Source organism: Lepidochelys kempii, chromosome 4 (genome assembly GCF_965140285.1).
Source record: "Lepidochelys kempii isolate rLepKem1 chromosome 4, rLepKem1.hap1, whole genome shotgun sequence".
Lineage (NCBI taxonomy): Eukaryota > Metazoa > Chordata > Testudines > Cheloniidae > Lepidochelys > Lepidochelys kempii.
In genome coordinates this window covers 43,554,912-43,582,344 of record NC_136383.1, presented here as the reverse complement: position 1 = coordinate 43,582,344, position 27,433 = coordinate 43,554,912, and the positions used below count along the sequence as shown (strand labels likewise).

Below are 27,433 nucleotides of genomic sequence, written 5' to 3'. Positions count from 1 at the left end.
CTTTACTGGTGCAAAGTTCCTGAACAGACTCTTCAAAAGAGTAGACTGTGTAAACGTCCATTGGCAGGAGACACGCTGATATGCAGCCAGATGAACCTGTAGCGAGCTAAGGGAAAGGCCCATTTCTCTTAAGAGTAGGAAGATATTCCTGCCGTTTTGTACTAACTGCTGTCTCTGGAAATACATGGTTTTGCTGGGCCCGGATAGAGAAACATTTCCACTTGGCGAGGAAACATTTTCTGATGGAGTCCTTTCTGCTATTTTTAAGAATAGTTTCCAAAGTTTCAGGGTCGGACCATTCTAGGCTTGTTGCTCTCCAAATACCAAGCTATGAGAAGAAGAGCATCTGGGTTGGGATACCTGATGCTGCCATTCTCTTGGGTCAAGATGTCTGGGATGGGTCGGAATGCTGATAGGTTGTCAGGATGACATTTGTAGGAGACTTGGCAACCAGAACGGTCTGGGGGTGATGAGGATGTCTCGTGCCCTGTCCAGTCAAATCTTACGAAGAACTGGAGGTAATAGAGGGATGACAAGGAAGAAATAGCTCAAGTGATCTGACTAAAGCAGTAGAAGACCATCGCTTCTGGCGTACTGTCTTTCAGCTCCCCTGGAACAATATATGTTCCCGATTCCTGTATGCCTGGGGGCAAACAGACCCAAAGTGGGGGTTCTCCACTGATTGAAGATCCTGTTTACCACTGAATCATGTAGTTCACATTTCTGATGGGTGGCAAAATGTGGGCTGTTTGCCAGTGAATTTTGGGCTCCCAGGAGGTACACTGCCAATAGGATGCCATAAGCTGATCACTTCTATAAACAAGGGGGATGGATCTCACCCCTCCATGCTTGTGACAGACAAACAAAACAAAACAGAACAAACAAAGTCTGACATTATCAGGACATTCTGGGATTGTATGAGTGGTAGGAATGCTTTGCAAGGTTCTCATACAGGTCTCCATTCTACAAGTTGTGTGTGGATTCTGGCTTCCTTAGGCATCCAAGTGCCTTATGCTGTATGATTGTCCATGTGGGCTCCCTAGCCTATCTGTAATTATCATCTTGTCAGATGTGCAGGACAGAAAGAGAATGCCACGCACATATGTACAGGGTCCCTCCCCATTTCAGTGAGACCCTCAACTCAGTGGGGACGGTCACTAAGGTGTTCATGCTGTGCTTGTTCTGTTGTATATACTGTTGAGAGCCAAGCTTGTAGGCAATGGAGTTGGAGTCTGTCAAATGGCATCTGCTTCAGAAGAGTGAGGCATATCTGAACTAATGATCAAGGGCTTCGCGTAGCTAGATCTGAATGCCCATGTAGTGAAATCGGTCCTTAGAAAGATCAGCCTTTGCCCTGATTGAATCCACGGTTGCTCCTATATATTCTATGCTCTGTGTTGCAGTCAGGGTAGACTTCATATTTATGCAGATTCCCAGGGATGCTAGAAGGTTGAATAGCAACGAGGTTGGCATTAAGACTTCCAGGCAAGAGCTGCCCATCAGAAGCAAATTGTGCAAGCATGGTGGAGTTGCCTCATCTGAGCTACCACAACTGAGAACACTTTTGTGAGGACTCTGGGAGGTGTGACTAACCCAACAGGAAATACCATGAATTGATAGTGCTGGAGGCCTACCACAACCTGAGGAATCATCTGTGGAGTGAATAGCCAAATGAAAGCACATCTTTCACATCAAGAGCTGTGAGCCATGTGTCCTTTTCTGGGGATGGTGTTATTGATGCCATTGTACTGTTGTGATAATTGGGTCTACAAATTTACCCTAATTGGGAGCTCAAGAGTTAAAAAAAAGTGAATGCTCATAAGATGCCACAACAACCTACAAATGTTGATGTCAAAATTTATGAAAGGGAGACAAAGCCTGAATTAGTCCAAACAAAAAGACCTACTGATGTAACACAAGGACTGTGCTAAGATCATGCTTGGTAAATACGAGAAATCTGTGAACCAAAATTGGCATGTCCGAAACCAGGCTTAACTAGTACATAAAATAATGACAGGATGGACTATTCCCCAACCTTTCTCTGTGTGGGTCTTTAAAGAGACTGAAATACTGGCTACTGGAGCCAGCTTTATCATTCTGACTGCCACTCCCACCATCTTGTGGGACGCTGGACCTTCTTCATCCCGATCCTGAAAGATGACCAGACTGGGCCAAAGGGAGGGAACCAGATGACATTGCAACCTTCACTGGCTCTGGCTGAATCTCAACCACCATGTGGGACAAAATAGGATTAGACTGTAACAGCAATAGCAGCAACTGTAACCCATAACTAATTTCTCCTTTCCTCAAAAGGACAGTTATTTGATACCATTTTTGATACCATCTAAGTAACTGTCACACAAGCAGTTTTTCCCATGTAAAAAAAGTCTTCAGATAAAGGGAAAGGAAACAAGGGATGTTTTTAAAATGAAAGCCTTACTTATATTGCAAATATTTTTTCTTTTTCTTTTTCTTTATCCTTTTGTAAAAGGTTCAAAGGATTTTTAATGGTGTTTGTGCAATAGTACTAAGCAAGCTGAGAGCTCTGAACCTGAACCTTATTTAAACACTATTTAAATGTTGAGCAGTGGCTGGATTAACATCTTTAGCCCATATATTCCATCTAAATCAATATAATGGTACCCATATGGGATTTCAGTTTGCAAATAAAAATGTTGAGTTAATGCAGCTCAAGAATGAGTCTCTAGCCTCCTTTCTTCTTGGGAACTAGGAAATATTTCCCCAGTGTTGAGGGGATACCTGCTCTATTGCTCTCTCCTGGAGAAGAGATTCAAATTCTTGGAGGATCCCCTCATGAGAGAAGTCCTTGAAAAGGGATGAGGAAGAAAGTTTTGGAGGTGGGGAGAGAAACAATGGTATAGCTAGAATGGATGATATCTAGCACCTACTTGTCTGTTATCAACCTCCAATTGTGGGACAAGTTCTCTAAACATTGCCCAAAGTGTATCTTGGTGCTGGGTGAAGATGGCATCAATATTGATTCGCAACCCTCGATGGTCTTGTCGAAAATATCTCTTGGTTGGGTAGCTGCAGTTGAAGTGGAAGATGCAGCATTGTGACAGTCTGTACCCTTATGTTCATCTCTTCTGCGAGGTTATGATAAGTTTTGTACAGAGCATGCTTTGTGAGGTATCATTTGAAAACTCATAATTTGCTGCTCATTATTGCCCTGATAAAATGTGTGGCAACATAGTATGTAAAGTTATAAGACTCTACTGTATGATATTACTAAGACATGTTCCAAGGCTGGGAGAGCAGTCACAAACCAGTTGCCCAGAGACAAAAGGCTAGACTATGCCTCAGCCAGCTGTCAGCAAAATCAAATGACCCATCACCTGGTTAAAGTGGCCATTCTTTTGGCAAGAAAGAGGACATGGGTAAAAAATCTACATATTAACAAAGAAACAGCTGGGGGGTTCCTGTTTACACAGACCTTTCATCTCCCGAACCTCAAAAGGAACCTTTGATTCTCAAAGAAGAGAAAGCTGTAAGAAGGGGGAGCAGATGCCCCAAATTATTCCTCCCTTTCTCTCTACCCACAGCATGCACAACACCTGAAGAACAAAGGAAACAGCTTTGGACTGGGGGAGGGATCTTGGCTGAAAGGAATTCAGCCAGTAAGACTGCTGAAACACATGGTGAGAAACACCTTTGCTTTGAATTCATTTAGCTTAAGTTAGGTGTTAGTTGCAATTTACTTTTATTTTCTTGTAACCAATTCTGACTTTATGCCTCTTTATTTCTAGTCACAATCTAGTCTTTTGTAGTTAATTTGTTTTCTTGTTTTATTTAGACCCAGTTTATTTTGGACTGACATGTTTGGGAACCTCCATTTGGGATAATGGTACTTGTGCATATTATTTTCCACCAATAAAATGATGGACTTTATACGTGCTGACATTGTACAAAATGTACGTTTCTGATGGGAAGTCTGGGACTGGGAATTTGCTGGTGTAATTAAAGAGTGGCTGGCTATCGCCCTCATACTATAACTGGGAGTAACTTACAGGCTGGAGGCTGTGTGAGAGCAGACCAGGACCGACAGCTCTCAGTGAAGCAGTGTAAAGGAAACCCCACGTTGGAGAACTGAGGGGACTCAGCTATTCATCCGTCCAGACTGTACCCTGAATCATAGAATCATAGAATATCAGGGTTGGAAGGGACCCCTGAAGGTCATCTAGTCCAACCCCCTGCTCGAAGCAGGACCAATTCCCAGTTAAATCATCCCAGCCAGGGCTTTGTCAAGCCAGACCTTAAAAACCTCTAAGGAAGGAGATTCTACCACCTCCCTAGGTAACGCATTCCAGTGTTTCACCGCCCTCTTAGTGAAAAAGTTTTTCCTAATATCCAATCTAAACCTCCCCCACTGCAACTTGAGATCATTACTCCTCATTCTGTCATCTGCTACCATTGAGAACGGTCTAGAGCCATCCTCTTTGGAACCCCCTTTCAGGTAGTTGAAAGCAGCTATCAAATCCCCCCTCATTCTTCTCTTCTGCAGGCTAAACAATCCCAGCTCCCTCAGCCTCTCCTCATAAGTCATGTGTTCCCTAATCATTTTTGTTGCCCTTCGCTGGACTCTCTCCAATTTATCCACATCCTTCTTGCAGTGTAGGGCCCAAAACTGGACACAGTACTCCAGATGAGGCCTCACCAATGTCGAATAGAGGGGAATGATCACGTCCCTCGATCTGCTCGCTATGCCCCTACTTATACATCCCAAAATGCCATTGGCCTTCTTGGCAACAAGGGCTCACTGCTGACTCATATCCAGCTTCTCGTCCACTGTCACCCCTAGGTCCTTTTCCGCAGAACTGCTGCCTAGCCATTCGGTCCCTAGTCTGTAGCGGTGCATTAGATTCTTCCATCCTAAGTGCAGGACCCTGCACTTATCCTTATTGAATCTCAGATTTCTTTTGGCCCAATCCTCCCATTTGTCTAGGTCCTTCTGTATCCTATCCCTCCCCTCCAGCGTATGTACCACTCCTCCCAGTTTAGTATCATCCGCAAATTTGCTGAGAGTGCAATCCACACCATCCTCCAAATCATTTATGAAGATATTGAACAAAACCGGCCCCAGGACCGACCCTTGGGGCACTCCACTTGATACCGGCTACCAACTAGACATGGAGCCATTGATCACTACCCGTTGAGCCCGACAATCTAGCCAGCTTTCTACCCACCTTATAGTGCATTCATCCAGCCCATACTTCCTTAACTTGCTGACAAGAATACTGTGGGAGACCGTGTCAAAAGCTTTGCTAAAGTCAACACAGTATCACAAGAGTATGTTGGCGTTGGCATTTTTCCGCCATTTCTGAGGTGGCTCATAAAACTGCTGGTGATAGAAGGGTTGTGGTAAGGGGTTCAGTTTGTAGGGGTTTTTATAGTATTTTCTCTTTGGGTCTGATGTTTATATACCCAGAGAGCAGAAGGTTGCCCTGGAGTCCTTCAATGACTGCAAAGAGTGGTCTGTCTTCTCATTGAAAATATTAGCCTAATTAAATATTAAGTCCTCAGCAGTGTTTTGGACCTCCTTGGAAAACCCTGAAGAGGGCATCCACAATTCTCATCACAGCACAATGGTGGCTGCCACAGACCTCGGCTGCACCAAGCACAATTTGCAATGAAGTTCTAGCCATCTGTTTGCACTTCTCAATAAGGGCTTGAAATTGAACCCTGTCCCCCTGATGTAACTTGTCCCTAAAGTTCAGTAACTTAGAAAAATTCAGAAAATCATATCTGGCAAGAAGAATCTGATAGTTTGAGATTCTAAACTATAGATGTAAACATCTTCCTCCCCCTATGGTCTAGATGCACAGCCTACTTATCTGTAGGGGTGTCTGCTGGATGTTGTGTGGATCCTTTTTTTTTGGCCATATAGAGCACCAAGGAGTTTGAGGTAGGATGGGTAAACAAGAACTCCACTCTCTTAGCTAGAACAAAATACACCTTTTCTGCCTGCTTTGGCCTAGGGGCACAGGTAGTCAGCATGTGCAACACAGCTCTTGCTGGTTCTAGTATGGCTTCATTTACTGGGAGTGCAGGATATCTAAAAGCTTATCTTGAGAGTCCTGAACCTCATTTAAGGAGATGTAGAGCTTTTCCATGACTCTAACAGCTCTTGAAATTGTTTATGATAGTCTGGGGGAAGACTGAGGCTGGAGCAACCACCTCACTGGGTGATGAGGACCTACCCCCATTGGTACCAGCCATGCCAATGGATCTGACTCATCTTCCTCTTCTTCCATGGCCTCAGAGGGAGGTTTTGGTTGACCCTTTGCAGAAGAGGGGTGGTAAGGCTCCTTATTGGATCACATGGATTCCAACTACCACACATAAAGGTACCATGGGACCCAATAAGGCCAGTATGAGGAGTCAGAAGTAGGTCACAGTGATCTGAGGCATTTAGTACCATCCATCTTCTGGGACAGGAGGGTGCCTGTTTCTGTGGCCAAGATTGGAGCCAGGAGATTCTCAATGTCCTGCCTGGACTTATCCCTCTAGGTGGAAGTGAAGCTGAATCTCCTGACCATGGAAAAGCTGGATATGGTTCCACTGGCAGTACTGTTGATCACACAGAGGGGAAACCATGGCTACTGGACAGGACGGCAGATAGACTTCTTCCAGAATTCCCAATTCCTGCTGCTGTTAGATCTCCCTGGGGAGGATCAGACTTGATAACAAGGGAAATGCTGGGTCCAGGAGGAGGAAGTCCCCCTCCCCTCTCCTTTGGAGGTTATGTCTTATCACTCCATACCTTCAGAGTAGGTGTAGATGGCTGTTCCTCACAGGACCATGACAGTACCATCAGTGAATGAGTCTCCAAACCAGTTATTTTCAAAAGTACTGGTGATTCCTGGTATGTCATGTTAGTAGGTACTGCAGTCAGTATCGCAGTCAACGTGGAGGTTGGTACTGAAGGAGCATTGCTCCGATGTAGCTTAGGAGGGATGGGCGCTCTTACTCCATATGACTTGGGCCTGAAGACTCAAGAGTCAAAGAGAGGCATCCCTCCTCTTAGAAGGTCAAGGAGGGCATCTGCGTGTGTGTGTGTGTGTAAGAATGTGCCTTACTCTCATGATAGGGCCCAGGTGAAGGGTCCTTCCTTCTACTCCTATCTGCTCAGGACTCCAACATAATACTAGGTGGCATGCTTCTTGATGACTCTGGCCAGTGTATGGGGGTGGAACCCCCTGGCCTAGGTCTCGCTGGGGCCTCTTTATATGCTCAATAAGGTGCTTCCAAAACTGGAGTTCTCACACCTGCTGTGTTCAGCTGGGAAAAGAGCAGCAGATACTGCACTTAGATACTTGAGATATGAGCTTCTCTGAGGCAGTAGAGGCAGCACTGGCAGTTGTTGCTCTCCAAAAAGGAGTGGGGCCAGGAGAAAGTTTTTGAAGACCAGTATCCTGGGCATAATCTAAGTTCCACTGTGCGGGTTCCTTGGGATGAGGATTCTGACACTAACTAGGGAACTATTAAAAAAATAAATAAATAAAACCTAAGAAAACATTTACAGGAGACGAGAAAGGATCAGTTCCGAACTGTAGGATTCTGACTCAGGCTATGCAGCGGTAGGAAGGAATTGGAGAGGCAGTTCGTTCTCCCCCACCTCTTATACCATCAGTGTGGCGCTTGAGAGCAGGGGTGCAGGTGCAGACCTTCGGACACTGCTTGCAAAAATTCCCTCTTCTTAGTTGTATTCACAGTGAAATACACAGAGACCAGCACTCAGAGATTAAAGTTTACTTACCCGTAACTAGAGTTCAAGTAGACTGTCTTTATAGAGCCTCACTTAGAGGACACATAAATTTGCAACTCTACGGTGCAAAGCTGCTGCTGAGCACATCTTATGACACAGTTAAGTTCATCATCTTTGTCTCCTTGTCAAAGGATGTAGCAAGTGGCTCTCTTCATATCCTTGACCTCTCAAATGACTGCTGAGAATGCCATGGTGTTTCATGAGTATATAAATACTCAAAATCCAACTAAGGAGCCTGATAAAATCTATCCACCAACTTGTATATAGGTGGCATGAGTAACAAGAGTGGTATGCACCTCTTAGAGCTGTCGTTTCAGGCTCTCTGCAGACCCACATGGGTCATTGGTTTACATCTTGTTCAGGTTTTCTCTGCAGCCATAAGGGCCAATAACAATTCTTAAAAAAAATGGAAGTTGAGATCCTGAAGCACAAGAAGTGAATTCTGTGGCAGACACTCAGAATACACATTATATGTTTCCATTGTTTTTAACTGAATCTGAGAGAACACCCAGATTAGTGGTGCTGCTTCATCTTACACTCCTCATATGCCCTGGTATCACAGACCCAAATGCTAGAGTAGTTTCTTTAATATTTTCATAATTTTCAATGTTGATGTCATCAGTGTAGTCATTGGTGTCAATGAACTTGGCTGGATCTGGCCCCAAAAAGAACATTGACAGTAGAGGATGACAGTTCCATGCAAAATGCCTTCATTTGACTCAGCTTCCCAGCACAATTGAAGAGCAAAGGTTGAACAGATTTTGGTCTGTGAATATCCCTAAGAGACACCCCTAAGGTGGTTCTTTGGCTCATATCAGACATTGTACCATCATAGCAAGCCCGAACTGTATCACTTTAACCTCAAAACCCTTGGATCGGTTCTAGCATCTAGAAAATCATGATGGGGCAGGGGAAAGATAGAGAAATGGCCAGAATGGAGCCAAAGACTGAAACAGCACTTGTTGAAGTCACAAAAACTAGTATGAAGCTTATCTAAATCCAACCATATATTATTTTATTATTAATGACGAAGAACAGTCATTGGGCCAGGGAAAGAGAGAATGATTCCACAGCCTGCTGGCTCGGGCACTCACCTAGGATGTTCAAGTGCCTGCTCCAATGACTAATTATTTATGAAGTGGAACAGCTTCAACAGAAGAGACTGACCGATGTCTGTCCCAGAATCCCCTCTTGCCCAGCAGTTAGGGCACTTTCCTGCAATATGGAAGATCCAAATTCAAATCCCTTCTCCACATCAAGCAGACTCGGGGATTGAAGCGGTCTCATCCGCATCCAAGGTAAGTGCTCTAGCCATTCAGCCACCCAAAATAACTTGTTTCAGGCCAAAGAAAATGTTTTGAATAACCCAAAACAGATCTTTTCAATTCACCGGAAGTTGTCACAGTATTTGGATTTGGTTTGAGCTGAACCAAAGTTGTTTTTTCTTTTGTACTGCCTGTGGACTGAAATATCAGTTATTAGCCCAGCTCAACAAATCTGGTTACAGGCAGAGTAAGAATTTGAATGTAACAGAAGTTAACCAGGGATTCAATGATCACTCCTGAAGCAGGATGGAGTCACGGCCATGGCTGCTTACAGAACCTTGCACTAAGCATTTAGATCCATGAGAAAGCATGTACACAGCCCCAAGGGTTATAGTGTTGCAAAGGATTCACACTCCATGCATACACATCCCAAAAAAGAAGATCCATGCTGACACTTCTTAAAGGGGAATTAAGATGTAAAACTATGGGGTAAATACTGTACACTTCCATGTATAGGAGGGTCCTGAAGTCAGCAGAACTGGTGTTGTTCCACCTCTGTGGGATGGGGAGGGAATAGGCAATGTCACCTGAACCATAAAGAGCTCTACTCAGTGAACTGTGACTCATACCGCAAAATCCTTTTCAGTGTTTCTGCTGAAACCCTAAAATGCCTAATCAGATTCACCACATGAGCTTGAAACAGAGGGGTCCACAAGCTTTGTAGGCTTATAAAAAAATATAATTCAGATTATTATATAAAAGTATATAAACAACATAGTATACTCACTTCATTGTTTGCTATTTCACTTGGTGTCGGCCAATTTGTGATATCATTGAAGTCACTAGCCTGTAAAGTTACAAAATATACGTTTTATATGTTTACCAGAACAGCATTTCAGAATGAGTGGATGAGTCTGGCACACTTAACAGTCAGAGATGGACTATGTTTCATAGCAGTAATCAGAATAAATCACTTCTCATTTGACATGTGAGAACTGTAAGGGAAATCAGGTACAACATTACTTTAACCAACAAAAAACAGTGTGCAATTCAGTCAGCTACTCAGAGTGGTTGCCTCCAATGCAAAGTTCTACACAACAGTAAACTAAGATTTAAAATAAAATTATGTTAAAAAGGGGATCCTAATGACAAACTTCTCCAGCTTGTTGTTACCGTAATTGTCAGCCTAACTCCTTGATGGACAGAGTTCTATTTAATGGATATGGCCATAAAAAGCACTCTCCGCAACTAATTAAAAACTCTGTATGTCACAGTTAAAATATACTACTGGACAGGTGTATTTCATTTGGATACAAATCTTTTAGATGAAAGCAACTAGGCTGCTAAATGTAATATAAACTCTTTTCCCCATCTTTAAATCTCTAATAATCTCCCCTCTGCCCACAGATCTCTTAGCAGCTACGTTAACAGTCCTAAGAAAAAATTATGTTAAAAAAAGGTTACTCACCTCAAAACTATTTGTCTTTGAATTGTGTTGCATATGTTCATTTCACTATAGGTGTGATATGCACTTCATGAACTGGTGCTGGAGAGTTTTCCCATGCTGCAACTGTAGGCCTGCCATGCATGCTCCCTGGTTTCCCTCATGTTCTGAGCAGAGAATATGAAGGATGGAGCCTTCTTACCAGAATATTAGCTGAGGACTCCAATGCACTGGGGAAAGATGGTGGGTCTTGGAATGGACATATGCAACATCTCCAAAAAAAAACAAAACAAAACGAGCTACAAAAAGATATGTAACCATTTTGTCTTTTGAATGACTGTATATGTCCATTCTACTGCAGATGCCCAGCAAGCGGTTTTCAGTGAAGGTGGGGCTATGAGTCTCATCTGAAGACAAAATATAGGACTGTTTTTCCCACATTCTCATCTTCCCTGAATGGCACAGTAATTGCATAATCTAGCAAATATGTTAACAGAGGACCACATTGCTGCTGTACAAATGTTGACGATAGGGGTGTTTCCCATAAATGTAGTACAGGACAAATGCACCCTACATACAATGTGCTGACTTTTCAGGAGGTGTTCTACCTTTAACAGAATAGCATACAGCAATGCAGTTGGTAATCCATCTCAAGAGCCATTGTGTCATAACAGGATGACCTCTGAACCATTCTACAGAGGACCCAAAGCATTGTGAAGAAACCAAAAGGGCTTTGTTCTACACAGATAAAAGGGTAGGGCTTGGCAGACACCTGAAGTGCACAGCTTTTTTTAAAAAGTTTTGTGAGCATGTGGCTTTGGAAAAAAGACAGATAAGTGTATTGACTTATGAAGTGGAAATCAGATACTACTTTGGAAAGAAACTTAAGGTTTCACAGATTCTAAGGCCAGCAAGTTGATAAATGCCAAGTTCAATGCTGACAAATGCAAAGTATGCATAGTGGAAAACATAATCCCAACTACACATATAAAATGAAGGGGTCTGTATTAGCTGTTACCATTCAAGAAAGATCTTGGAGTCATTGTAAATAGTTCTTTGAAAACATCGACTCAATGTGCAGCAGCAGTCAAAAAAGCAAACAGAATCTTGAGCATCATTAAGAAAGGGATAGATAATAAGATAGAAAATATAAATCTATGGTACGCCCACGTCTTGAATACTGCATGCAGATGTCGTCGCCCTATCTCAAAGAAGATATATTGGAACTGGAAAAGGTTCAGAAAAGGGCAACAAAAATTATTAGGGGTATGGAAAGGCTTCTGTAGGAGGAGAGATTAATAAGACTGGGACTTTTCAGTTTGGAAAAGAAATGACCAAGGGGGGATATGATAGAGGTCTATAAAAATCATGACTGGTGTAGAGAAAAATAAAATAACGAAGGGCTCTTTACTTCTTATAACACAAGAACTAGGGGTCACCAAATGAAATTAATAGGCAGTAGGTTTAAAACAAACAAAAGGAAGTATTTCTTCACACAACACACAGTCAACATGTGGAACTCTTTGCCAGAGAATGTTGTGAGGGCCAAGACTATAACAGGGTTCAAAAAATAACTAGATAAATTAATGGAGGATAGGTCCATCAATGGCTATTAGGATGATCAGGGATGGTGTCCCTAGCTTATGTTTGCCAGAAGCTGGGAATGAGCGACAGGGAATGGATCACTTGACGATTACCCGTTCTGTTGATTCCCTCTGGGGCCCGGAAGACAGGATACTGGGCTACATAGACCGTTGGTCTGACCCAGTATGGCCTTTCTTATGCTCTTAGAAGGGACCCTTGTGATCATCTAGTCTGACCTCCTGTAGAACAGGCCAAACCCTATATAGCACCGTGTCCCTGTAGATTATCTTACATGAAGAATCTGTTACCAGGGCATGTAGCTCCCCCATTCTCCCCACAAAGGTGATGGCTAGCAAAAAGGCCACCTTCACCAAGAGGTATAACATTGAGCAAGAGGCTAAGGGCTTGAATGGAGGATCCGTAAGACCTGACAGAACTAGTGTCATATCCTAAGGTGAACCTGAATCCTGAACAGGTGGGAAACAGTCTATCTAGTCCATTTAGGAACATGGTTGTCATAGGATTAGAAAAAACAGTCCTTACAGCAATATACAGGTAAACCGCTGAAATTACAATCAAATGCACCTTAATGGCATTGAATGCTAGACCTGATTCTTTAAGATGTAAAAGATAGTCCAAAATCTTTTGAATTGTAGATTGTGTAGGAAACATTATGGCTAGCTGCTCAGGTAGAGAAGCACTTCCATTTACAAAGGTCAGGAGCTTTCATGGATGGCTTTCTGCTGTTGAGCAGGACATTCTGGACTGTCACTGAACAGTGTGGCTTCTCTGGTTTTAAGCACCGAGGAACCAAGATGAGAGGTGCACCACATGCAGATTCAGGTGCAACATGTGCATGTGATGCTGGGAGAACAAGTCTTTGCCTTGCAGCAGAAGTAAGGGTTCTCTAATGGACAAATCTGTACAGATCCAAGTACTAGAGTTGCCTCAGAGAGGCTGGTGTATGAAGATCATTCTGTCTCGTTCTTGCTTTAGTTTCACTATGTCTTTGGAATGAAGGATGCTGGGGTGGTATGCACACAGCAGGTTTTTGTCCCATGAAAGCATCTGAAATGGACTGTGGCCAGCTCAGGAACAGAACTGAGGACATTTCCTGTTCTGCTGAGTTGCAAACCAATTCATCGTAGGAATCCCCACTCAAATCACTGACCTTAGAACTGTCGTGTTGAGAGATCATTCATGATCTAGGCTGAACAGTCTGCTCAGGCAGTCTCCCAGGCAATTCTGAACTCCCAGCAGGTATGATGCATTGAGAGTTAAGGAGTTCCTGATACACCATGAGTGTCTCCTGATACAGCTTGTTTGATCTGAAGGTTTAGAATGGGCCTGAAATCCCCTTTGGCTTTAGGAAATAATGCTAGTAAAACCCCCTGCCTCCATGTTGAGGAGGCACCTCTTTTTTAGCTCCTGAACACAGAGTCTCCACTTCTTGCCTCAGCATGGACTTGAGAGAGGAGTCCCTGAAAGGGAAGTGGGAGGGGGATATAAAGGAACTACTGGGTATATCCTGAATCCACCATGTTTAGCACCCATTTCTCTGTGGTGATAGTCTGCCACACACTTAGGAAATTGGATAACCTGTTCCCACAAGGCAGATAAAGGGCCAGTGAGATCTGCACTGATGGGTATGCTGTCCTCAACGGAGGAGTCAAACAGGATACTTTAAGGCCTGTGACTACCTTGACAAAGTGACCGAGGCAGATAGTGGAAGCCTCCTTCTTCGCAGCCTGTGTTTGTGCCTGGTTTAGTCAAACTGCCTGGAGAGTTGCCTCAGCTGAAACTGAGGATAATGTTTTGTCCCCCTGGGGGCTGGCGTATAAAGACCTAGAGACTTTAACGCTGCCCTGGAGTCTTTCAGGGTATGTAAAGCCTCACCAGTCTTGGCGGAGAATAATTCACAGGCCTTAAAAGGAAGGTCTTTAATTGTCTGCTGTATTTCTCAAGGAATCCCTGATGACCACAGCTATGAGAAATGGTGCATGGTTATTGCCATCACCATGATCCTTGAAGCTGGGACTGCAGTGTCCTAGGAAGCCTGCAGAGCTGACATATGGACCAGATGACTTCTCACCAAGAGGGACTGAAACTCATTCCTAGAGTCCTCAGGTAACTTGTTTAGGAATTTAGACATTGGTCCAAGAGGGCATGGCAATAGGACTACTCAAATAGGGAGGGGCAATGTGAAACTATAACTATAACCCCTCCACTGAATACGCCTCTCTCCTTAAAAGGTCTAGCTTTTTTGCATCCTTTTCCTTTTGGGTAGCCTTAACTCAATCTTTGCAGTGCCATTCATTCGCTGCAGCTACCACCAGTAAGCCCGGTGTAGGGTGCAAAATAGAACTGGTCAAACCCATGAGACAGTATCTGGTATATATTCTCTGGGTTTTGCCACAGGTTGAACAGATGAAGGGATTTGAGAGTGACTTAGTAGGCTGCATTATCCCCTCATTTTTAGAAAGGGCTACCTTCACTGCCATAGCTGGGTGTAATTTATCTATAAATGTAGGAGAATTTTCCTCCACCAGTTCTATCTGAACACCAAAAGCTATAGCCATTCTTTTCAGTTCTTGGTAAACTCTGAAGTCATCGGCAGCAGAGAATAAGCTTCTGGTACCAGAACCTCATCAGATCCCTCTTGAGGCAAGTCCTGCACAGCCAAAGAAGAAGGTAAATCCAACGGAGGTTGAGGAATGGCCTTTCGTATAGTGTCTGTACGCTATTCTGTATTAACAATCGCTGGTCTATTGATACTAGGCAGGGAAGCCTCTCCTTTCTCATTGAGGAAGCAGGGATGACAATCTTGATGCAGAGAAAGGCCAATGAGGACACTGCTACGGTAGGAGAATCAAACTGTGTCAAGACCAGGCCACCCAATTCTTCAATCTGCTCTTTTTGAGTGTTTTCTGGAGGATGAATTGGACTGTCTGTAATGGGAGGCATAGGAACATACTCTGGATTCCAATGGGTAGGAATACGTTGAAGTTAGATCAGTGCAGTTCTGGGAAAAGACAAGGGACCAGGCCTGAGATCTATGCTGAGACTGTGGTACCACAGCAGCAGCTTCCTGACTTTCAGTATTGAGCACAGAGGTGGAGCAGGTACCATAGGCCTAGATGTCATCACAGAAGAAACTAAGGAAGATGGTACTGGTCCTCAGAGAAAGGGTGCCATAACAGACACCAATGCTGGTAAAAGTCTGCGCTGCATGCAATAATACCAGTAAATGGCCTTCACCATAAATAAGTGGTGATGCAAACACTGAGAGGCACCTTTGTAACTATGTAGCTTCAGTTTTGTTGACATTAAGATAGACAGTTGATCCACAGTAAGCAGAAGTGCCAGATTCATGTAGTCACCAATAAAGTAGCCTGCCTCAATGGCCCCCATATGGGTACCAGAGTCAACAGCTCAGTCTTACGACAGTCACTGTGAGACGGTACCAGGGACCTATGAAACAAAGTTGGCAACCTTTGGTACCAGAGTGGCTTACTTCTGCTGTAGAGGAGTCCTGCACCAAGGACTTTGAAGAAGTCAGTGCAGTCTTCTTTTTTGGCTTCAGGTAAGAAGAATGCTCCAAGTGCGTAGGCTTGCTGGAGGATGGCTCTGGTGAAGGAGATCTCCTTTGGTCTATGTCAGTTAGCAAGGTTGGAGAAGCACTTGCGAAGGAGTGGTCAATGAGCTCCCCTGCACCAACTGAGTCATGTGAAGAGTGGCCTCTGTGAAAATATATATAAGGCACTTCCTTGTTCTTGATTTGTAGCTGCAGGAGATCAGACGCCTGTCTCTAATGTGGAACAGTGAGATTGGGGGTTACTAATGAGCCATTGGCTTTTGACACTGGGAGCAAGGCATAAAGCCAGGGGCCCTGGGATAGGCTCCCCCAGTACCAACCGAAGCTTGGAGAAGCCTACTGACTTTAAGCAAATAAATTAAAATAAAGAAACAAAGGTCCAAATGGACAAAAAAATGAGTACTACTAGTTAAGAATTATAACTATATAGAACCTGTGTGTGTTCACAGAGGAATGAGGGACTGTACCAAAGCACAGTAACATGCTCCAGCCACCAACCAGACAGTTAAAAGGAACTGAAGGAAGGGGGGGGGGGCAGGAGAGAAACCAGGGTGCATGCGTAGCCATCCCTTCAGGTACTGCTAGGGAAAACACTCTGCACAGCTGCATGAGCCATGCAACACCTACAATGGACACATGCAATCATTCAAAGAAGAACTCATAAAATTTAAGAATCTTAGGCTTTCAATTAAAAAAAAGCATTTGATGCTAAAACAGCCGACAATAGCTTTTTTTTGAAAAACAAGAAACATTTAAAATGTAGAAAATTTTTCATTGGAACCAATCTGTCGTTGCTCCTAAGGTCAACATCACCAGACATTATTTTGAATTCAGAATCATCTCATTATAAAGATGAAATATAATTGACCCTAAATAAAATTCAATGACCTTTTTAGTCAAAAATATTTTAAAACCATTGAAAATTCTTCTCCAACATTAGATTACAAACATAACTGCTACTTCATATTTAAAATTAGTTTGCACACTTGGAGTCAGATACGCAATCTACCTCTTAGAAATCAGACATCAGAAATCTGAAATGTTATATATACACAACATAATATACAAATTGATTTTATTCTTACTATAAAATGGGGGGTGCAGGGGTAGAATAGCTCAGTGGTTTGAGCATTGGCCTGCTAAACCCGGGGTTGTGAGTTCAATCCTTGACGGGGCCATTTAGGGATCTGGGGCAAAAATAAGGGATGGCACTTGGTCCTGCCTGTGAAGGCAGGGGACTGGACTCGATCTTTCAAGGTCCCTTCCAGTTCTATGAGATAGGTATATCTCCATATTAAAAAACAACAAAAGAAATATAAGACAACACTAATCATCAGGCTCCAAAGATTACTCCTGAGAGAATTCTGTGCCAAAAACTTACAATATTTTATAATTCTGCAAGTTTTGTCAATAAATAAATGTAAAAGCTCCAACGTGGCAGTGGTCGGGAGATCACCCTACAGCACCCCCTCTTCCCTGGGACAGGGACTTGGCGGGGAGGCTGCACCCAACCCTGACACTGTGCAAGGGCCGGCCCTGCCTCTCTGCACCAGGCACACCAGATGTGGGTAGACAGATTCTGCTGGGCTGAGTTTAAGTGTGGAGGGGCTTAGTGTGGGGGGATCCAGGCTTGGAGAAAGAGGGGTCTGTGCGGGGCAATCTGGGTGCAGGCAGCTCAGTGGGGGATGTGGATGCACAGGGGCTCGCTGGGGGGTTGCAGGGGCAATGGGACGCTGCAGTGGGATCCAGGTGAAAGTGGCTAGAGTTCAGCAGGGGGTGTAGGGTCTAGGGCTCATCAGGAGGGTCTGGGTGTGGGGAACTTAGTGGAGAGGTCCAGGTGCTGAGAGAATGAGGCTTGGTAGGGTGGGAGTCTAGGTGCGGGGGGCTCAGAGTAGGGGTTCAAAGGGTCTGCTTAACGGGGAGCTCCAGCTGCAATTGCTGTTGAAGGGTTGCTGCATGCCAGGCCCCCGCTCCCCCCTCCCGATTTCCCTATTCCCTCCTCATCTCTCCCAATTGTCCCCTGCCCCATCCCTCTCTCCTCACTCCCTCATCCCACCCCTTTCCTTCTCCAGTGCCTCTCCCTGCCTTTGCCCTGCCACACTGTGGGCACTCACTGTTGTACATGCAGAGAGCGCTCAACTGGCACTAGGACCCAGGAGGCGGCATCCTGCTGCAGAGTGGAGCAGCACCCTCCTACAGCAGGGCAGTTCTGCACTTGCAGAAATTGAGGGAGGCAATGGCAAGTGACCTCGTGTGCCCGCCCCACACCTTGCCTGTTTTGGGGGGGCATTGCCTGCCCCCAACTACGTTCATGGACATCCCAAGCCTCCCCTCCCCACACGGCTTCCCTTTGCTTTCCACGCATGCACAGGTGCAGAGAATTCCCCCAGGAGTAAAAGATACCACCACAGACCAGTCTAGCTTTGCTTCTCAGGTTACCACCCCATCAGAATCTTGTGTGTTTATGAGTACTACTGTTTCTGCATAGTATCCTCTATATTTGTATACCAGATAATCCTATACCCTTTACAAAAATCTTTCTTTGCTGCTTCCGATCTTTCTAAATTTTTGACCATGTCCCTTTTTTTGAACCCCCGCTGCCCCCAAACTATCACCTGAATTAACCCATCATCCAGGGAGATCATAAAATGTTAAAATTTTTTCCACCAGACTAAAAATTTACTTGGATACCAGATACTTATACAGATAAAAGAGAAAAAAAAATTTTCTATTGACAATTTACATTTCTTATATCAACAGTGCAGTTAAAATGTTAGTTCGAATCAATAGATTGTATTAAATGGTCTCAATCTAATCAAACCTGAGATTCACAGGTTAAACTGCTTTTCTGGCAAATACAAACCTTGCTGGGTTTCCTGGTCTTCGGTTTCCCCGCTTTTATAACTTTAGTGGAACTTGGCCGTTCTAAAGGGAAAGAGGAAAAACATTTCCAGATAAGAAATTACATTTTGATTATGCTTTCATAGTAGAAAAACCAAATGTGGAAGAGTATATTCAAAAATTTTGCTCCCTAGTCCTTAATACAATGCTAAAGCTCTTTTCTCTGGCCCCAATACAGCCAAGCTGTATATATGTCAGTATATTTTTAAATAACTGAGACTACTCATATGCTTAAAGTTAAGCACATGTTTAAGTGCTGTGCTAGACTGGAAGCTATACTTTTTATTTTCATAAATATTTATAAGTTTCTACAGATTTGAGGGATTTCAATATTAGGTAAATTATACTATGAAAATAAAATCTTTGACAAGTGTCTGCATCATAAAATGTTGGGATCTTAGGCCCAGATTTTTAAAGATATTTAGGCATTGCAGCACTCAGCATTGCAATGCCTAACTGATTTAGGAGCCTAAATCTTATTTTCAAAAGGGATTTCGAGTCTATGGGATTTCCCCCTTCTGGGGGACGGGAAAAAAAAAAAGATTTAGGCTCTTGGATCACTTAAGTGCTACCTTTAAAAGTCTGGACCTAAATCTAAAAAAAGGCAGATTAAAAAATTAGCAAATCTGCAAAACAAGGTATATTTTATCAGAAGCTATAATATTTTAAAGATCGAATTCTTTCATACCTACAATTGTGTAAATGTACAAGATAAAGAAATTATTACACGTTCATAAATCCCTAGTAATCTTTTTTTTGCCCTAATAACTCATATGCTAGTTTCACCAGAGAACATTGCCCGGAACATTAAAAATGAGGAAAAAAAAAAGATACACACAAACTGCGTATTAAACAGAAGTTAGGTATTTCTGTGTAAATGGGCAATTTCAAACACTGATGACTGCAAAAAAAATTCTGTGCAGAAAACAATTGTTGCTCATAACCAAGCCACAGTCAGTCAGCAAAGTAAATACAAAAGCTGAGAAAAGCAGGAGTGAAACCGATTCAACAATGCTACTTTATATCCAGGCTTGGAAGGATTAGATTTTTGTCAGTGAATGTTGATTTCTCCATAACACATACATGTGTCAAATTTCAGATAGGAAGAGAAAGAAAAATGATCCTTGAGATCTTAGTTTGATTTAAGGCTGTTTACTTTGTATATTTTGACATATGCTGTTGACAACCATCTGATCAATCACATGTATAACACGGGCCATAAAGTTTCATCCAGTAATGCCTGTAATGAAGGGAATTATTTCCCCTTACTATAGAGGAAAACATCACAAGGTCCAATAATATGTGGCTGACCCAGAGAACATCTTTCAGAAAGATATTACAGCAGACCACTCAGCCTGCTTTAGTTAAAGTTCAGACCAGCTTTCTATTTAAAGCTTGACTCTAAGGGTATGTCTACACTGCAATTAGACACCCATGGCTGGCTTATACCAGCTGACTCGGGCTCAGGCTGTGGGGCTGCTTCATTTCAATGTAGACTTCCAGGCTCAGGCTCGAAGCTGGGCTTTAGGACCTCACAAAGTGGGAGAGTCCCAGAGCTCAGGTTGCAGAAGACTGCACTGCAATGAAACAGCAGTAGCCAGCTGGCATGGTCCAGCCATGGATTTTCAGTTGTATTGTAGATATATTCTAAGTGCTCTAAAATCTGCATGCTTACTCAGATTGCCTTGAAATTTGGTGTGCCTCTTGGAGGTTAGTGACTCCAAATTTGGTGTAATTTGACAAAATGGTTCCTGAACAGCCCCAAACAGTTTAAAAAAAAAAAAATTAGTTAATCCAGTCTACCAACGTTTTTTGCCCAGACCTGGGGATCAAACTAGGGCTCTGATCCTGGCCCAGAAATCTCAGGTGCTCAAGAGTTACTCCCACCTAAAGTTTGGCACCCACTTCCCCTTTGGGAGGTGTCATAAATATAAAGGGAAGGGTAAACCCCTTTGAAATCCCTCCTGGCCAGGGGAAAGCTCCTCTCACCTGTAAAGGGTTAAGAAGCTAAAGGTAACCTCGCTGGCACCTGACCAAAATGACCAATGAGGAGACAAGATACTTTCAAAAGCTGGGAGGAGGGAGAGAAACAAAGGGTCTGTGTCTGTCTGTATGCTGGGTCTTTGCCGGAGATAGACCAGGAATGGAGTCTTAGAACTTTTAGTAAGTAATCTAGCTAGGTATGTGTTAGATTATGATTTCTTTAAATGGCTGAGAAAAGAATTGTGCTGAATAGAATAACTATTTCTGTCTGTGTATCTTTTTTGTAACTTAAGGTTTTGCCTAGAGGGGTTCTCTATGTTTTTGAATCTAATTACCCTGTAAGATATCTACCATCCTGATTTTACAGGGGGGATTTCTTTATTTCTATTTACTTCTATTTTTTATTAAAAGTCTTCTTGTAAAAAAACTGAATGCTTTTTCATTGTTCTCAGATCCAAGGGTTTGGGTCTGTGGTCACCTATGCAAATCGGTGAGGCTTTTTATCCAACATTTCCCAGGAAAGGGGGGGTGCAAGTGTTGGGAGGATTGTTCATTGTTCTTAAGATCCAAGGGTCTGGGTCTGTAGTCACCTAGGCAAATTGGTGAGGCTTTTTACCAAACCTTGTCCAGGAAGTGGGGTGCAAGGTTTTGGGAAGTATTTTGGGGGGAAGGACGCGTCCAAACAGCTCTTCCCCAGTAACCAGTATTAGTTTGGTGGTGGTAGCGGCCAGTCCAAGGACAACGGGTGGAATATTTTGTACCTTGGGGAAGTTTTGACCCAAGCTGGTAAAGATAAGCTTAGGAGGTTTTTCATGCAGGTCCCCACATCTGTACCCTAGAGTTCAGAGTGGGGGAGGAACCTTGACAGGAGGGCACATTTCACAGTAGTGTTCACCAAAGAGTTTAGCTCTCATGCCTAATGCTCATGAGTTAACAGTTTACACCAAGCATGTTCAGAGAGAGGAGCCAGGAGGGTTTGCATCACATCAACCGGATAGCTCAAGGAGATGAAAAATAGCCTGACCAATTCAGCTAGTGTCAGTCTGAATCCCACCAAGAACAGAAATCTGGAAAAGGTTTGTAACCACACTGCAAAAACCCATCTGTCAGGTTATTATTTTGGGGGAAATAAAATCAAAATATTTTTGAAAACAATTATATATGTGAATAGTTGCTGGGAAAGAAATGAGATTTGTGAGAATGGGGGAGAGGAATCTGGAGCTGCAGAAAGGGAAGGAGAGAGAAATTGGGATGGGTGGTAGGGGAGAGAGATTGGAGGCAAGTGGCAGGCAGACTGGTGAAGAAAAGGGGCAGGGCCAGCGCCACAGGAGCAGGGGCAACCAGGAGTTGGTTGGGAGGGGGCAGGCGGGAAATGCCACTTCTTGCAGGATCTGAGCCCCTCTCCTCCAGGTGTGTGCCAGTATCTGTGGGCCACCTGCCCCCTAGGAGCTAAGAATCCCCTCTTCCTACCCTCCCATAGGAACTAGGATGTGGGGGGCCTTGCTCTTCTGGGGTATCTGACTCTTCCTGCCACCATATGTGCTGGGATCTGGGGGACACTGCCAGTCTGGGGGGTGTCTCTACCCCACTCACCCCCACAAACTGAGATCTGGAGGACCTTGCCCCTTTGGCTGTTAGCCCTTCTCACTACCCCCTGCATGTGCCAGGATCCGGGTGGGGGGTGACCCATCTACACAGGTCTGACCCCCCCACTTCCTTCCTCCCATGAGCTAGAATCTGGGGGAGCCCCTCTTACTGGCCCCACATGGGATCTAAGGCCTGGCCCCTCAAGGAGGGTCAGAGCCCCTCTCTCTCTACCCGACTTGAGATGCATCTGGGGAAGCCTATGGGATCGGAGAACAAACATCCTCAGAGTATGAACCAAGAACACACTATTGAGACTGGGGTGGAGTTGAGAATGGGCATGCTTGATGCACATGATAGGTTTCTCAAGCACCACAGAAGGGAATGGGAACGCCCACTGAAATTGATGGAGCAGCTCACATGGCTCAGAACTATTATTTCAGGCTGTATTCATTTCTATGGGGTGTTCTCATTCAGATGAGACCACAGTGAAATTAACAGGGTACTTATAAGGCCTTTGTTTTTGACATTTACCAATTTTCTCAGAACAATTCCTGGGTTTTGAAAAAGCCAACATGTGGGTTTTACTAATGTTTACCAGAATTTTGGCTTCTTTTGGGGGGACCTGGGAATTTTTTGTAGCAGAAACAGATGGGGCCATGCTGAAGGACGAGGGTGCAGGTGTTTTTGGCTGCTGGAACTAGACTCTCTGCCCGTCTTGCTCCCCCACTTCACCAACTGGCAGTTACATTCCTCTGCACAGGCAAGCTGGCAGGGACTCTGCAAGTGGAGAGCCAAAGGCTGCACCCTGCGAGTACTGCCCCCACCTCATGCTGGATAGAGTCCGTTCCTGAGCCTGGGCCTTCAGATCTGTCCAGCAGAAGGAGACAAGGCTCCGTCCCCTGGGGAGTAAGACTGGCAGAGACCCAGGTTATAGCAGCCAAGACCATACCCCAGCCTGAAAGGGCCTCCTCCTAGCCCCAGCCCTTCAGCACAGCCCCTACACTTCCTCTGTGTGGTGGGGAGTGAGACAGGCAGGGAGCTGGTTCCCAGTCACCAAGCCCACTGTACTCCCAGGCCTCATAAGTACCAAGCACATCCCTCCCTTCCGGGGGTGGTGCTTGTGGGTGGAGGCAGCACTTGGAGCTAGGAGCTGAGGGAGGGGAGTTCCTGTCGCCCTTCCAGGGAGACCCCCCAGGTAAACACAGCCCCACACCCCAATCCCCAGTCCTGAGCACCCCCTCTCCCCAAATTCCTGCTGCTGGGGACTGCCCCAACAGCAGCCAGTGCGACTGGCCCAGGGGCTGCCCAAGCTTCTCAGGCAGCTTCTGGGCCAGCCGCATGGGCTGCTCCAGAAGTCACAGAGGTCACGGAATCCGTGACAAACACGGAGCCTTACCCATAAACAGTATCTAGCTTTAAATAACCCTTTTCTTTAAGGAGATTTTTTTTTAAAACACACATCAAGAATTGTGTTATCAAGCTACATGACAGTTTAGAGGGAGGCTTATAATGCAAATATATATTGTATTCTTTTAAAAAATTAAGGGCTTACCTAAAAACGTTTTATTCAATATTCTCTCCCACTTTCTCCACCTCTCTCACTTTCTAAACTGGGGGGGAGGGGCGCGCATCACGGAGGGTGTTATTTAATAAACAAGCAGCATGCAAGTGCTCTTAACTGGGAAGTATTCAATTCAGTCTGTTACTCAGAACCACCAAACTAAAGCAAAAAGTTAAAATAGGAACACAATAGTAAATCAGCCAACAATTAATTTCTTGAAGACTGGGAAAAGTGTAAAAGTGTATTAAAACAAAGATTCCAGTTAATTCAGCTAATTTCCAGGCTATCCAAATCAGTTTCCATAGCCACATTTTTTTCCATGCTACTAGAGTTATCGTTTCCTCTGGTATTGAGCTCTGAACAGATCTCTTTACATTACTGTAGCTAGAAGCAATACAATTGATGAAAGACTCAGGTCTTTTAGGCTACTTCTGGCCTCAGCAAAACATTCATGCAAACATCTACCCCAATGATCCACACTCCTAGCACAGCTAGTTGGAAAATGGATTTTAGTCAGCCAACACAAACATGAAACCATAAATTCTGAGAGAAGAATTTACAAATTCCTCACTTTTTAAAATTAATGTATATAAATACAGATTAATAATAAATTTCAGTAGCACACAGTAAATCAATGGTATGCCCTCATGTGGAATAGTGTGTGCAGTATTGGTCATCCATCTCAAAAAAGATATTACAGAATCAGAAGGGTTTCAGAGAAAGGCCATTGATTTAGATAATGACAATTCTTGTATTCTTCATCCCATTCCTTATGCATCTAGACACCTTATTTGCCTTTTTAATTGCAGCTGAACGTTGATTAAAGATCTTCATTGAGGGTTTTCTTATTATACCTTCCTCTGAATCAGCTTGTGTTGGCCACTGTTGCAGACAGGATACAGGACTAGATGGAACACAGGAATTAACATACCAGATCAGACCTATGTTCTTTTATTTAAGACTTCTAACGTGTCCTGAAAGCTATCCAAAATTTTGAAACCAGTTTTAGGCTTTGCATACCTTTAATTTCATGAAGGCTTGTTTCCCGGCTTGAACCCAGTAAGATAGGCAATGACAAGAGAGATGTCGCCTTTAATTTTTCCACGGCTTTACGAAATCCCTTTTAAGTTAAAAGTTTTATAGTGTCAGCATTTTAGTGGAATTTTTAATAGGGTACAACTGCTCACACACACAGGACCCTCCGAATAGCAAGAGAAATTGTCTCAGACCCTGAACCAGTTAAAAAATTTAATCCATTTTATTAATGGTGCCCACAAAAGCTAGAACCACTTTGGCCGATATGGACTGGTATGGCAAGAGCTGGCTGGCTAAATCAACAACTGTTAGAACCTGCTGATAAAAAGGCTGATATTGAACAGGACTCCAAGTAGATTAATTTGAATAGGAACAAGTTCACTCTTGTGGTTACTACAAAACCCGTCACTAGATAATGAGACAAACTCCTAGAATGCCAGAAAAGCTACTAGGTATGGAAAAAATGTTATCTTCCAGAAGAGAAGAGCTGCTGCTACCAATGTAAGAACATCTGACACTGATGGACACCTGGCACACTAGTGCTAAAAAAAATGTAATTTCAGCACAGCTTCTTTCATTAGGTTTATCCATACTAGTAACCCTACTGAGTTGGTTTGACAAATATTCTGATTTAGAGTATTTAAAAGAATGTGGCAACAATACTGTATAGTTTTTACTCAAGCTGTGCACCTTCACGTGCACTTGGAAGGCAGGTATGGTCTTGGGTACAAGTACTACAACATGTGACCTTTTCAAACTTGCACTTTACTTACTGAATAATACCAAAGTAAATTAGTGCTTGCTTTTAAAAAAGTTATTTTTAGTGCAACTGACTCTTTCAGGGAGACTTTCTGAGGTGGAAAAACAACTCTTTGAAACTTCCAGTTAGATATAGTATGGAGTAACGGAGAGGCAAGGGCAAGGAGAGCACAAAGAATGAGAACATCAGAAAATCATGACTGACATGTACATACAAGTTCTGCCCAGAAAGTTGGCTACATTGTTCAATAATACACAGAAGACTATAAGCAATGTTTGTGAAAAAAGTTATTTTGAGGGGTTGCGTGAAGCTTTTTTTAAAACATTATTCCAACTGGGTGGAGAGGGTAAGATGACGGTACTACAGGTTTGTTTTTTTCCTGTCTCCATTTGTGTTAAGGGGACTTTTATTCCCTAATAACAGAAGGAATGTAGAAAATTTCAGTTTTGACACAGCTATATTTTATACCGTACTTTACTGATCTTTGAATAAAAATAACCATAAACATTTTCTGAACTTTAAGTGAAATATTGTCTTGCTGTAGGAAATAAGATATGCCACAAACACCAATAGTATTTCTACAAAATGTGCCACAAAGTGACAATTCTATGACTAATGCCCACAGGCAATATTGTAGATTTTAATGACTTCAGTAGATTATATGGAAGATTGTCTCTGCACCGTCAATCTTAAATTTCACTATCCGACCCATCTTCGTAGAAAGGTGGATTCGATTTTTATAAAGATTTAGATGAAAAATTTTCAAAGTGACAAAAAATGCTTCAAAAGAATTTTAACAAGACCATAGAATTTTAAAAAGATTAAAGTAAGGACTAAAATCAGACCCTACCGTTCTGGAAAATAACAGCAGAACAGTCATCTAATTCAGCATCTTTTCCAAGTAAAAGTTGCAGCATGTCCTGGGGCTACCACAAGCCTACAACAGCTTGGACCCCCCCAACCTTCACACTACTTGAATAATTTGAGTTACCTACGTCCTTCAGTGTCTAACTGCCCTTAGGGTCAACATCAAAAAACTGTCACCCAGTGTGTTTTACAATGTAAGCAGCTTGAGGACAACTAAGAGCATAACACATTTTTTTTATTATGCTATAAAATGGTGAATTATATGTTTCTTATTGCCTCAGTTTTCTCTTTTTTGGTTACTGTTTACAGTTTTGTAGCCATGCTGGTCCCAGGATGTGAGAGAGACAAGATACATGAGGTAACATCTTTTATTGGACCAACTGCAGTGGGTGGAGGGGACAAGCTTTCAGGCTAGCCTATACAGAGCTCTTCTTCAGGTGACCTTATGCCCACTGCAGTGAGTCCAATAAAAGATGTTACCTCACCAAGCTTATGTCTCAATTTTTATTTGATTAATTTATTTATTTTATTTGTGATTGTGTCTAGCTCTATTTGGATGAGAACTCATATTCCATTAAAATGCACAGAAACAGTCAAAAAAATTTTATTAAGTAACGTTCTTAAAAGTGATGGATACATAAGAAAAAAGTTTATCAAACTATGTTTTGTTTTTAAAACCGAGTAAAATTAAACAAAAGCTGTACAGTATACTCCTGATTATCCTAACAGAATGAGAGAGATATTTCATTTGGATAACAGGGAGTTCATATTTGGAGAGGGCAGGAGCCATTCAGCAACAGAGTGGCCTCCCCCACAGCTGGGGGTCCTGTCCACCTCCTCACAGTCCTGGCCAGGGGATCTCTGATCTGCCCGCACTCACTCACTCCCATGACAGTGGGGCTGCAGAGGACTTCTTTACACTGCACAGGGCCAGTGACACCCAACTCCACCAGGGGAAAGATGTGGGGCAGAGGAAAGACCCCCAGACGGAACTCTGCCCTGTCAGGATTGCAGTCTTCCCTGAATCTTGCACCTGCAAGGATCAGGTGTCACCAACCCTTCTAC

At 43.4% G+C, this 27,433-nt stretch overlaps 1 protein-coding gene across 3 annotated transcripts in view; it reads right to left on the bottom strand.

Moving 5' to 3' along the window:
- Positions 1 to 27,433, bottom strand: part of LARP1B (La ribonucleoprotein 1B) — a 104,663-nt gene that overhangs the window by 69,095 nt on the left and 8,135 nt on the right. For all 3 annotated transcript variants that reach the window (XR_012158553.2, XM_073341095.2, XM_073341094.2), the window contains exons 2-3: positions 18,538 to 18,599; positions 9,839 to 9,898 (exon numbers count right to left, since the gene is read on the bottom strand). Coding sequence is in view for 2 of the 3 variants with exons in the window: in XM_073341095.2 (XP_073197196.2) it covers positions 9,839 to 9,898; positions 18,538 to 18,599 (122 nt within the window). In the remaining variant the exon portion in view is untranslated. The remainder of the gene's footprint in view (positions 1 to 9,838; positions 9,899 to 18,537; positions 18,600 to 27,433) is intronic.